The sequence below is a fragment of the Pipistrellus hanaki genome, assembly GCF_964339955.1.
Source record: "Pipistrellus hanaki genome assembly, chromosome: 8".
NCBI classification, from domain to species: domain Eukaryota; kingdom Metazoa; phylum Chordata; class Mammalia; order Chiroptera; family Vespertilionidae; genus Pipistrellus; species Pipistrellus hanaki.
In genome coordinates this window covers 79,319,111-79,332,983 of record NC_140510.1, presented here as the reverse complement: position 1 = coordinate 79,332,983, position 13,873 = coordinate 79,319,111, and the positions used below count along the sequence as shown (strand labels likewise).

Here is a 13,873-nt window from a genome sequence, read left to right as displayed (position 1 = left end):
TCCCAAAGCTTTCCACAGAGGAAGCAATTATCTCTTCGGTTTCTTTATCATCAATAAATGTTAATAAAAGCATTCCAATTACTTGACTAAAGAGTCTCATTTTGCCAGTGATGGTGCATTAATTAAGAGTGAGTTCTTCACATTTTTGGCTACAAGAATAGCTTTGAGGGGGAGTCCAGGAACCTTCTGATATTATATGCTAAATTTTATGTATAACTCAACTTCTCTTAGGAGGCTTTCCAAAAAAATCTACGTCCCCAAAATGTTTAAAATTACTGCTTTAGAGGGTGGATATGTGGTGTGAATTTTTAAAGTTGAAAACCTACCTTTTCCTACCATGAATTCTTCATTCATAGCTATGTAATAAGAAAATTCCTTTGAAGATTAAAAAAATTTTTGATCAATAAAGGCCATTTACTTTTTTTTATTATTGAGATCATATACATGCAAGAATATTTTTAATGAATCAAGAGAGACTCATTCTGACTCATTTAAATAAATTTTTAACAGAGAAAGCACATCACATTGCTGGAAGAGCCCTGAGGAGAATCAGAAAACTGGCCGATAGTTTCAGCACTGCCTGGCATAAGTGACCTTGAGCAAAGTCTTCTCAGCTCCTGGGGTTTTTGTTCTCTCGTGAGAAAATGTGTGACTAAAAGAGCTATTCGATAAAGTTCATTGAATGATATATATCGATGTGGAGATTTTAGCTCAGGACCTCTGAAAATGTGGGGCCTAGTCCTTTCCAATGAGTGAAGGACAACCTGTTATCTCTGTCATCAGTTACTTATTGCACTGATAGTTGTCCAAATGCTATTGATTACCCCATCATTTTCCAATTTGTATGGCCAGCTGTGCCCTATATCGTTCTGTTCATGTTACTCACCTATTTTTTAAAACGATTAATTGTTTATCTGTTTCTTACTAATGTGTTACATTTACTTATTTAACTCTGTTCCTTGTGGAATAGATCCAGATGTGATTAAGAACTATCATGCATGAGTCAAATGAATGATGGGCTAGTTACCACTCTCCCACTTACAAAATAAGTCTGGAACTTATTAAAATTCAAAGTATCTAAACAAGATCCACTTTATACCCTTTAATTCCTTACATGTATATAATACTACACTATATTCAATGCACTTTTGTGCAATTAATTTAAATTGATCCTTCCTTCATATTTTCCCACCAGTTGATAAACACAAATTCATAGTTTAAAGGACTAATACATGACAGATGCAAGACTAAAAATAGTGCAACAAAAATGGCCCACTTTACTGAGTAGTTGCTATACTTCAGTAAAGCCCTTTATTAAGGGCTTTATATCTAATTACTCCTTTAATCCCCACAACGGCCCTAGGAGGTAGCTCTAATATTATTATCACTCTGACTCTATTTTACAGGGAGTTAATCAGTAAATGCCCGAACAATTTTAACCCAGGCAGTCTGATTCCAAAAGCCCTCACATACTTTCAATCATAATGTCATACATTCAATTTCCCAAAACATATTGAGATGTCACCCCTTTCTTTTCTTCCCTCACTACTACCTTTCTTCCCCCTTTTGCCACTAATGCTGAGGAAACAAAACAAAACAAAGCACATGCTCACAGTTGGGGTCAGGATTAGTGACTCTTGCTTTCCTCCATTGGCAGAATTCATAGGCATGAGGAACCAGGTGAGCGAATTCTCCCAACAACTTACAAGATCCAGGGCAGCCGCCAGGATGGATGCGTCGGGAATGGTCCCCGGCTCACAGCAGTTTAACAGAAACTGGAAGCGCTTCATGCCTTGTCGGATCGCTCCAAGATTCACCACATTTTTACTTTTCCCACCATCTTGGTTGGAAGACAGATGGTCGTCAAAACTATGGCAACCTGTGGTGGAGGAATGAAGGAGAGAGAGTGTGAAGAATCACAGAATTAAAAAGAGCTTCAGAATGCCAAAGGGTTTTCTGTAGCATTGGCCTGAAAACATTCTCCCTAACTCCGCCTCCCTCCTCTTTATTTTTATTTTTTAAATATATTTTATTGATTTTTTACAGAGAGGAAGAGAGAGGGACAGAGAGTTAGAAACATCGATGAGAGAGAATCATTGATCGGCTGCCTCTTGCACACCCCTTCCTGGGGATGTGTCCGCAACCAACGTACATGCCCTTGACTGAATCAAACGTGGGACCTTTCAGTCCACAGTCTGATGCTCTATCCACTGAGCCAAACTGGTATGGCTCCTCTATGTTTTAATGCTTATTTGGACACACCCCGACTTTTGGGAGTCTGGTGGAACATGGCATGCGTAAATATAATTGTGGAGCTTTACATGAGTAAAAATTTAATACTTTTTGCTACCAGGTCTCCTTTTTAATACTGTTGAGAACACATGGATGTTTACAATAATTCTTCCTGTAATCAACAACTCACTTCTGTTTTTACGGGAGATTCAATCACTGTGCAATTTTACACGTTACATAAACTGGCATCAAGGGCAACATTTTGATATGTTGCACAGAACCACTGACTGTTAACAGTCAGTCGTAAAGGGCCTTAGAGGTTGGCAATGTAACTCCAGGATTTCCAAAACCGTCTGAGCATCAGAATTATCTGGGAAGTTCCTGGATCTGATCCAGAGCTTCCAGATCTCCGGAAGCAGAGGGTGAGAATGTGCTCTGTACAGACACCCCGATGACAGCGATGCAGCCAGCCTGACCATACCCTGTGGTGAGAGGTTCGGGGACCACTGATCCCTCCCCTCTTAGTTTTCCATAGTTAAGGTGCCTACAAATAAGAATTAATCTGGAGCTTGTTAAAATTCAAAGTGTCAGGTTCCATCGCTAGAGACTTTGGTTCCATAGGGTTATGTTTATTTTTAACAAACATTCCAATAATTTTGATACAGAAAGTCTAAGGGATTACACATTAAGGAAAAAAATGGTACAAAGTATTGTTTTGCATCATTTTTATCCCCAAATTCTTTTTTAAAAACCCAAATATCTAATGACTCTTCTGATTCTAATTATATATATATATATATATATATATATATATATATATATATATATATATATAATATTTATTATATAAGATTATTATGTTGGATATCATTTTTAAAATCAGGAGCACGCTCCTTCTCAGGATTCTGAAATGTACTTCTAACACCTAAAACTATACCCCCAGTTTGATTTAATTTATGCTCAGGCCACTCATTTATGATGTTACCAACTCCTCATCCTCATTGAGACATCACAGATCTGATTTCCAGAAATGGTTTTCTCACCTCTTCTGTCAAGAATATCCTGATTCCTCCTACCCGTGGCCCCACTTTCTGCCTGCTGCCTTAGCATAAAAGCAAAAGTAGGGATGGTATCTGAGATTTGTTTTAAAATACATTAAAAAATATAAAAGATAAATGAAGCAAATGTGGAAAAAATTAATTATTATTGTAAGTGGGTGATGGACATATAGGATCTGTTGGACCATTCTCTTAATTTTTTTATCTATGTTTGAAAATTTTCATAACTACAAAAATAGAATGGCTCAGAATATAATTAAAATATAATTATCAAAATTTTCCATATTTTGTTTTTTATGAGTAGGTTTCCATTTCAGATGCAAATATTCCATATTAAAAATCTTCAGTATTTTTTTCAGTTAGTGTAGTATATTTTTTATCAATTGCAAAAGGAAGTAGCTCAAGAAAAATCCGATAGTGGAAAAAATTCACAAGATAGAATCTCAAATGGCACAAAGAAGACCTGGCTAAAAGCTACAGAAGGGAAACAAACATTTCTTGAACAGCCTTGTTTCTAGACAACACACATATGAGAAGGAATTAAATAAGAAATCAATGGGTGAAATCATATTGTTCTTAGCTTTTTCTGACTGACTTATTTCACTTAACATGATATTCTCTAGTTCCATCCATGTTGTTGAAAATGGCAGTATATCATCTTTTCTTATGGTTGAGCAGTATTCCATTGTATATATGTAACCATATCCTCTTTATCCAATCATCTATAGAAGGACACTTTTGTTGTTTCCATGTCTTGGCAACTATGAATAATGGTGCAATGAACATAGGGGTGCATATACCTTTGCAAATAAATGTTTTCAAATTTTTCAGATTGATACTCAGAAGAGGGGTTGTTGGATCACAAGTCAGTCAGAAAAAGCTAATAACCACATGATTTCACTCGTATGTGGGACATAAAACTGAAACTCATAGACACAGACAATACTATGGTGGTTACCAGAGGGATGGGGGGGTGGTAATAAAGGGTAAAGGAGGCCAAATATATGGTGATGGAAGAAGATCTGACTTAGGATGGTAGGTACACAATGTAATACACAGATCATACATCATAGAAATATACATTTGAAACCTATATTAACCAATGTCTTATTAACCAATGTCTCCCCTATAAGTTTACTAAAAAATAAAAATAAACACATCAATTGCAATAGAAAATAAACCATTTCATATCATAAAATTTTTGTTCTGTGTGAGGAAAGTTGAATGTAATTGTTTTTTTAAAAAAATGTATTTTTATTGATTTCAGAGGGCGAGCGGAAGAGATAGAAATATCAATGAGGAGAGGGAATCATTGATTGGCTGCCTCCTGCGTGCCCCACACAGGGGACTGAGCTGGAAACCCAGGTATATGCCCTGACTAAGGAATCTAACCGTGACCTCATGGTTCATAGGTCAATGTTCAACCACTGAACCATGCAGGCTGGGCTGAATATAATTCTTAGGCTGCATAACACTTACCAAGACGCTTGAAGAAATTCTCCTCTTCATCTCTTCCGTTTTCCATTCCACTCCCAGGCCCACCTTCGGAAAGCTTCACTGCACTGGTAAATTTGACCTGAGAAGAAAAGGAAAGTAACCAGATGACTAAGTTCAACTCTTTGTGTTTATACTAAGCCTTGTCTTGAAAAAATAAGATGCTTAGAATATGAAGGTTACTTCTGATTTCCACATCTAGTTAGTCATACTTTGTAACTATAATTTGAAGGAAGACACTGGTCATAGGTTGAAAGTGAAATAATCAGACACTATGAAAATAATGTAGTAAAAAAAGTTGAGGTATTCCTAGAGTTTAATTTTGATTAAGTTCAAACTGAAAACCAGGAACAGAAAGCCACCTTCATCCTTTAAAAATAACACCACCACTATTGAGAATCACACCAAACAGAAAGCAGAATGGAGATTTCAAACCTCTATAGGAGAACCAGTACAAATTTGTTTATAAAGTACACGTTTATAAAGTTAAAAAGAAATAACATGTGTTCTTCTAAGAATTAAGATATATTCTCAATCTTACCCTAAAACCAACAGTAATCAAAATTTCCAACAAAGCAAGGAGGCTATGGGCCTCATAAACTCTCAAATCCTTGACCAATTTGTTAGCAAAAAGAATGTGAAAAGTGAATTGTAAATATATCTTCTAAATGCCTTATAATGTTGCTATGTTATTTATATAATTTCAATATATTATTTTTATAAGAGATAGAAGAAAACTGGTTTTAGTAAGATTCAAAGAAGAAAGAATATAAGCAAATAATTTCTCTATGAAAAATGTAACTTATCATATGCTAAAAATCACAGTGGTCAGGCCATGAATCATTCATAAGAAAAACTCGTATAAGAAATGGATTTCCCTGAGAATTATTACCTGTTCCAAATCATATGCATAACAGTATTATGAAGAAGCACTAAATGGAAAAGTCATCTGGAGTTTCTTTATCTTTTTCAGTAGGGAGAATGGTTCAGCTAATGCAAAAAGTAGTGGAAGGAAGATAAATAGATAAATTGTGTGTGTGTGTGTGTGTGTGTGTGTGTGTAAGAGGAATCACTATAGAATTACTATATTCCTGGAAAAGAGCTTGAGATATCAGAAATTTGACATGTGTGTTAAAAATTAATACAGTTAGGGAGTAACACACACACATACACCTATATCTGCATTATAATTTTATATAAAATTTTTGCCACACTTTTCCTTTTTTTCTTTATAATGTCTACTATTAAGACATCTTAGCCATAGCCAGTTTTGCTCAGTGGATAGAGTCCCAGGTTCAGTTCTGGTCAAGGGCACATACCTTGGTTACAGGCTCCTCCCCGACCTGAGTCCCTGATCAGAGCTTGTGTAACCAATGTATGTGTTTCTCTCACATTGATATTTCTTTATGTCTTTCCCTCTCTCTTTCACTCTCTCTAAAAATCAATGGAAAAAAATCCTCGAGTGATATATATATATATATATATATATATATATATATATATATATATTTATATATTTTTATATATATATATGACATCTTAATTTTCATTGTTCATCTAACTAAGTTTCCTATATTTGTTCAACTTAAAGAGAGGTTCTTCAGTTCTTTGGCCCCTCCAGGTGTTTAGCATTTCTCAGCCCTCACAGTTTTTCATCAGTGACTCCAACACCCTCCCACAGAAGTAACGCCCTGTTTACCCTGGAGCTCTGCCTGATGAAAGACAGGCGGTCCACAGAGCTGATGTCCAGGAGGTCCTCCACGCCATCCGCCAGGCCCGAGAGGGAGGATCGCTTCAGCCAGTTCCCTATTTAATAATTTAAAAAAAAACCAGACCATTATATCATTTTCTCCCAAATGGATTAAACAGAAATGCCAGCATGAACCCAACAAGCAATGAAAGTTGAACGGCTTGATATAAATAGAAGCAAAAGGAAATTGTTTTCAACGTACATGCTTTGAATCTACATGGTCAGTGTTGGACTATAAAATTACACGAATAAGTAAGACCAGGACTAAAATAACCTAAGCCTCTTAGGTGAATAAAACCATAATATATCCTGTTCTCCTTGACAACTTTCATATCTTCCAGTAAGTCCTGTTGATTTTCCCTTCAAACCTGACCACTTCTCTCTGTCCACATGGTCACCATCCAGTCCAAACTACCTTCCTCCTACCTGGACCAAGCTCTCTCTTATCCACTCAGGCTCCCTCCAATATGTTTTCCATGCTGCGATCTTTTAGAAAAAGTTTACCTGCTCATGTTACTACTCTTCCACATCCCACCTGGGCGATGGAGGGCTTAGGGTAGAGCCTAACTGGCCTGCATGCTCTGCCCCTGTCTCTCTCCAATAGTCTAGCGGCCCCTCTTCTCCTTGGCTCAGCTCTTCCATTTCTCTCCCTCCTAATATTTTTGCATATTTTATGGCTACCACCTAGAGTGCTCTCCTTCCTCCTTCCCTGAAGATCTTCCTCCAGCCCTCGCTAGTTTGGCGTAGTGAATAGAGTTTTGGCTTGTGGACTGAAAGATCCCAGGTTTGATTCTGGTTAAGGGCACATGCCCAGGTTGTGGGCTCCATCCCCAGTGGGGGCTGTGCAGAAGACAGCCAATCAATGATTCTTTCTCAACATTGATGTTTCTATCTCCATATATATACAGTATATATATATATATATATATACAGTATATATATATATATATATATATATATATATAATTTTTTTCTAAAAAAAAAAAAAGATCTTCCTCCAAGAAACCTTCTATAATTACTGTCCCTTCCCCCATCCAGGCCAGGTCTTATTGTTGCATGCATTTGATGCCTCTATATAATTTCTTTATAAAATCCATAGTTTGCCTCTATAATTTAGTTGCATGATTATCTGTCACCCTGCTAGATTGCAAGTTCTGCAGAATTGGGCACAGTGTAATTTTTCTCACCATTTAATACCCGATGCCTAACATAATGTTTGCACCCTGAGGAAGCACATAGTTGAAACTTGAGAAATATCTGTGTTCAAAAACATGAGTACATGAATGAATGTAGTCAGTTTTGGGCTTTCCCTCGAAGGCTTTCCCTCTCTGCATCCTATCATGCATTGCTCTGTTTTGATTATGAGTTTGTTCGAGGGCACGACAGGGAATAAGAGAATCCATAAGTAAGTACAGACATACTTTTACCTATGGGGAGCTTCAGCTTCTTCCGGAGGGAAATTCTGCGGGACCGGGAGCGGGCGCGTCGGTCAGAGGTGGTCCCCGAGTGGGCGGTGGTGCACTCCGAGGTGTCCTGCTCGGACTGGCTGCTGGTGTCACTCGCTGCACTCTGGGATTTGAACATCTTGCGCCAGAAATCTTTGCGCCCCAGGTTGCCCCCTTGCATCTGTTCATCGCTGAAAGCAAGCAGAGGCAAGAATTAAATATGTGATACGCTGGGAAAGTCTCTTAAGTTTCTTCCAACCCCCTGCTAACGGCACATGGGCAACTCATGCAGGACTTATCGGAAGAGCTGGGATGTGGAAAGAGTGGGAGTGGAAGGAGGAAGACCAAGGTTGACTCTATGAGCTCTTCCTGAAAACAGTCATGTCTCAGCTGTTAAACTGAAGTGATTTTTTTCAGCCTTAATAAAAGACTAGATTTTATTGCAGGTATTCATCTGCAGGTGTGATTCATAATAGCAGCAGCACTTACAGTGTTTGTAAATATTGAACCACTTTTGCAAGTTCCCGGAGGCATGTGCACAACTGTATATTACTCCCCACCCCCACTCCAGTTTAGTATAATTCTTGACATAAAAAAAACTCACAAAAATACTTGAATAAATGAATAAATGAAATGTAATCACCACACACAAGAGATGATCCTTCAACAATTGTTCACTAAATTACTTTCAGAAAGCCAAATTATTTGGCTTACTTTAGTCAAAGAAACTTAAGTAAGGTTTAAAAAGTCAAAATATTTGCCCCAGCTGATGTGGCTCAGTGGTTGAGCATCAACCCATGAACAGGAAGTCATGGGTTGATTCCTGGTCAGGAGCCTTCACTGATTCTCTCTCATCACTGATGTTTCCAGACATGTCTCCTTCTACCTTCCTCTCTCTGAAACCATTTTAAAATATTAGTCCCATAGACATATGGGAACATCTCCAAAGAGATTTTGGAGTCATTTCACGAGAGAAAAAAGACAAGTGGCCAATTTTTATGCAGACTTTAATTTCACTAGGAATTTTTTAAGAAGACAGTTGAAATGAGATCCCCATTTTCACTCATCAAGTTGGCAACATTATGGGGGTGAAAAGGAAAGCAACTATCATACTGTCAGCAATGCCTTAAAATGATTAAACCTTTCTGGAAGGTAATTTGGTTACCCAAAGCCTAACTTGGTTATCCAGAAAAATTCAGCATCCAGGAAGTTATCATAAGAAAATGATGGGACTACATGCTAACATATATGAAGGTCAAATGCTCACTGAGGTAACATTGATCAACAATGAAAAACTGAAAACAATCTAAATGTTTAACTCTAGGGATACAGTTAAAATAAATTAGGGGACTTCCATATAATGATATGCTCAATAGACATTAAAATCCTATTTTAGAAAACCATTGATATGGATATAGTGAAATCTAGTGCAAAGTTAAAAAACAATGATCAAATGAATTAGATAGGACAAGACCAAGTTAATAATAATAAAAGTACACATGTGAGCATGTGTCTGAGTATGAGCTTATGCATATATATGCTAAAAAATGTACCCAACCAAACATACCAAAAGTTTACAATAACTGTCCCCAGTTGATGGCATTCTGGTTTGAAAACTATTTTTCTCTATGCTTTCCTGTGTTTCCCACATTCATCAATTTGAACAACATATATGACTTCAGTAATTTGGAAAGATAAGGTTATAGAAAATACCTAGTTAACATGATAAAAATTTGTTCATGGGATTCAAGGCTTACAAGCTTTGGGGTTAAATTTGGAATCTACCCCAAATTTAACAATACTGTGTAAAGCAATGATTTTCTAGAGATATTTAATGGGGATCCATATTTTGTGACTCAAAATCTCATCAGAGAACTAAATTACCTTTTATTCTTATTTTAAACCAGAGAAATCTGTTTATCAAATATGGTTTGAATTTAAATCAATGTTTTTGAATTTGACTTCTCAGTTATTTTTATAAAATGATCACAGTGCATGAAGTATTTCTTACCTTTGGGGTAAACTTTCATGGGTGGGAAAACTTTCATGGAGGTTGTAATTTATCAGCTTTCTCAGTAAATGCAACATCAGCTTTGTCCAGTGAGTGTGTACAATAATTAGTTTCAGAGAAATGAGCATATAAAACTGCTTTTTATATTAGTCAGTTAAAGTGACTTATTTAAGGAGGGAAAAGGAAAAGGTAAGAAGGGGAGGGTAAGGGAGGAGGGAGAGGAGAAGTTAGAGGAGGAGCCAGGCTCATCCATCTATCCATCTTTCTCCAATGCTAAACGAAGGACATTCGGCATGCCCGTCTCCTGGGTCCGCTCAAGTCAGGGAAAAGTTCTATATCTGACATTCTCTGACATCCCTTCAAGTGGAAATTTTTAAGTAGAGGCCAATTAAAACATGAATCTTCATTCGAGGGGAAAGAAGAGATAGGTATTAAATGCTGAGACATCATTTGGGGTTTACAGAATACGGAAGAAAGAATATTTTGTAGTCTACAAAACTAAATTATCTAAGAAGATAAATGGTTTAATTTTTAATCTGATTTACTATTAGATCATTCTTATTGGATTAGCTCAATAGTTGCTAGAGTGATTTTGGAAAAAAGTCCTGCTTTTTCGGACAAATTCTGTGTGTAAGGACTTTTAACTAGTCTTGTGGCTATTCAGCTATAGAACTTTGATTTTCACATTAATTTTAATTTTTCTCTTTTCTTAGAGTTTATATTTGGATTTTTAGCATTTCCTTGAAGACCTCCTTAAAAAAACAAACAACACTAAACCTCAATTTTGAAAAAGTTAAAGAAAACAAAGGTTTAATGGTATTTTGTCAAGTTCATCTTTTCATTGATTATCATTCATTCATTCAAATATATATTAAGTGCCTATTATGTGCTAAACACCATCTAGACATTGGGACTACCCTAGTAGGCAAAAACTCATATGGTTCCTGGGCCTATAGAGTCACTTACTTCTCACTTTTCTCTACCCATTTAGGGCAGTCTCTAAGATTTCTCAAGGGCTATGACAACTGTGAGGGCTTTTTATTCTTTAAATGTTTTGTTTGCTTATAGTACATTATTACCACAGTCCTATTGGATGATTAATATTCTTGACTATTGGGAGAGGATACCATAAAAGCTACACTACCTGCAGAATTTCTGGAAGGATAATTATTTAATACTAAATCAAGGTTCTGGGAAGTAATATACCTAAAAGGATGTACACATTTTAAATATTGATTATATGCCACTTGTGCAAGTAGTCCTCAAAAGAAGAATTAATGTGCCCTGGCCAGTGTTGCTTAGTTGGTGGGAGCACTGTTCCATACAGAAAGGTCATGGGTTCAATTCTTGGTCAGAGCACATGGGGGAGACAGTCAATCTGTTTCCCTCTTCTCTCTCTCTCTCTCTCTCTCTCTCTCTCTCTCTCTCTCTCTCCCCCCATCTTTCTCTCTCTCTTACTCCTTCCTTCCTCCCTCTCTCTAAAAAGCAATGAAACTGTCCTAAAGTGAGGATTAAAAACCCCCAAAAGAATTAATGCAAATGAGCTAGGCTGTTAATTTAATGTCCACAGTAATCTTCACATTTCCTGGGGACACTATTTCAAGATGCTTTTGATTTTGCCATTATGAAAAAGTAGAGATAAACTGATATCAGAGGCTTCCTATAGGCACGAGGTTGATTATTTATGATTTGAATCTGTAGAGATGAATGGCTTTGGAAATGAAAAGTAACGAGCAGAAGCAAGGCAAAGTTAAAATAAATAACAACATCAACAAATAGCAGTTTGGAAAATAAAATTTCTCCCATTGGGAAGTGCTCAGCCCACTACATTGGACACAAACCAATGCTACTTACTGCTCTGGAGTCTGGGAGGGCCGACCAGATACGAAGCTGCGACATTCCTCCGGTGCAGAGGACACTTGGCCTTTATCCACAACGCTTCCTGCCTCTGACCTATGCAAATGGTGCATGCCACCAATCACAACAGAGCAGGACACCAGCTCTCAGTATTGCGTATACGTCACAACACTCCACTCAAGACAACTCTATGGCTTGCAAAACCCCATGTCAACAGAATCTATGTTGGTATGGAATTTATATCTTACCATTTGGCTCATGACCTAACTACCTATTGCCTAAGAATTCCAGCATCATTGCTAGCAGAATCATTAACTGCAGGCAGGACTTTAAGTTTAGGAGTTTCCTTTAATCTTTGTAAGTGGCATTTTTCATAAAATAGGCATACAATAAATTTATGTTTATTAGAAATAAAAACAGCAGAGCTCTGTTTAGCAATTCATCTTTTGATGTATTAAAAATATCATTTAACTGAAGAGGATGATATGGTAGAAGTAATTGCTTTTACTTCCTGACCAAAATTTTATATTATCTATAGAAGAATTGAAATACAGATTAAATATATAAGTAAGGGCTATGAAGTTCATGAAGTTTGGGGTCAACTGAGCTGTGCTTCATACAGATCAGGACTTATTTGATGGTAAACTCACTCCTTTTCTAAGCTGCAGCTGAACCACCATCAGTGATTCCATTCATGCAAAAGTAACTCTTTGCACTGGAGTTACACACTATGTCAGGAATCACATGGACATGCAACAGAAGATTATATTCTACAGACACAGGCAAACACGAATATTCAGAGAGCACAAGCTTCCTACCTTTTACTGCCTACGGGCTTAGATTCTGGTTCATTCTCCTCCACTTTTTTCCCTGGTGCCAACTTCTCCGCGCTGTCAAGTAAAGCGCTGAGGGCCACTCTCCTGAAGACGTTCCCGTGAGCCTCTTTGATAAATTGGACCAGCTGACGGATGTCACAATAAAGCCCCTATTGGGAAGCAAGAAGGAAAGTGTGAGGAAAGATAGTTGCGTGAGTGTGTAGTTTTCATAGGAAAGGGGGGGGGGGACATAATTCTTGGGGCTTAGATGAGCACTGGGATCATAAAGGGAAGACCACGTCCTTTGATGAAATCAATGGTAAACCTCCTCTCCCTTGTTCCTGTGGCTACATTACCAGCCACCTTGCATGTCATTCTAGTGTGGGAAAAAATGGTTATCATGCTTTCTATTCAGAAAGTTGGCTGTGTCATTAGAAAGACATTGATTTGTACTTTTAGCAACTGGATTCCCAAGCTTTAATTTTGCTCTCTTAATTGTGACCCTTGAAGAGATGCCTGCAAAAACAAAATGCAATCAGAATTTTGTTGATACTAGAGATTTCAGTACCTGTTTAGCTTCTCCAACTTTTCTACATAAAAGTGATAAAATTGTTAAGTTCTCTATACACTTCTGACAGAGTCTAACATTTGAAGATGATGAATTCTGCTGAACAGATTTAACAAATAACATGTATGTTGCACCTCATCTGAAAGTGAACTTGAATATGAACTTAAGATGATGCAAACCAATATATCTGTAATTCAATGTTTAAAAATATATGTATCATTTTTTTTTGGGGGGGGGAGAGATTAAGCTTTATACTCAGCATTTCCCCCTCTCTTCCTTCCTTAAGAAGGCTGTCATTATATATTTTTTTGTCTTAGGAAATGTTCCTGGCAAAGCAGAACATAAAAGCCTAAAAGAACACTTACCTTGATAGCTTTGAGTTTTAAAACCTAAGACCACTGGGAGAATTATGCCCACGATCTTAAAAAAAAAACACCAAAAAACCCCCCCAAAAAACAGAAGGAATAGCTACTAAGGAAAACATGGAGCATGTCCTTTAAGTGCTGTGGGCAGCAAGGCCCTGTGCCCTCACTCTGCTCTTTGGCAGGGAATCCATAGGATGGACAAAGCCCAAGAAGCAAGGGTTCCAAACTCTCCAGAGTGCATGCAGCAAAAGCACTCTGTGAAACAGTTGGTGGGAACC

The 13,873-nt window shown here is 37.2% G+C and overlaps 1 protein-coding gene across 17 annotated transcripts in view; it reads right to left on the bottom strand.

Annotated features, from left to right (window-relative positions):
- Positions 1-13,873, bottom strand: part of UNC80 (unc-80 homolog, NALCN channel complex subunit) — a 167,642-nt gene that overhangs the window by 108,906 nt on the left and 44,863 nt on the right. For 12 of the 17 annotated variants that reach the window (XM_084893323.1, XM_084893324.1, XM_084893337.1 and 9 more), the window contains exons 17-22: positions 12,666-12,832; positions 11,845-11,943; positions 7,956-8,170; positions 6,484-6,590; positions 4,770-4,866; positions 1,707-1,879 (exon numbers count right to left, since the gene is read on the bottom strand). In XM_084893323.1, coding sequence (XP_084749449.1) covers positions 1,707-1,879; positions 4,770-4,866; positions 6,484-6,590; positions 7,956-8,170; positions 11,845-11,943; positions 12,666-12,832 — 858 coding nt within the window. The remainder of the gene's footprint in view (positions 1-1,706; positions 1,880-4,769; positions 4,867-6,483; positions 6,591-7,955; positions 8,171-11,844; positions 11,944-12,665; positions 12,833-13,873) is intronic. The other 5 variants (XM_084893333.1, XM_084893338.1, XM_084893339.1 and 2 more) reach the window with 1 other exon arrangement.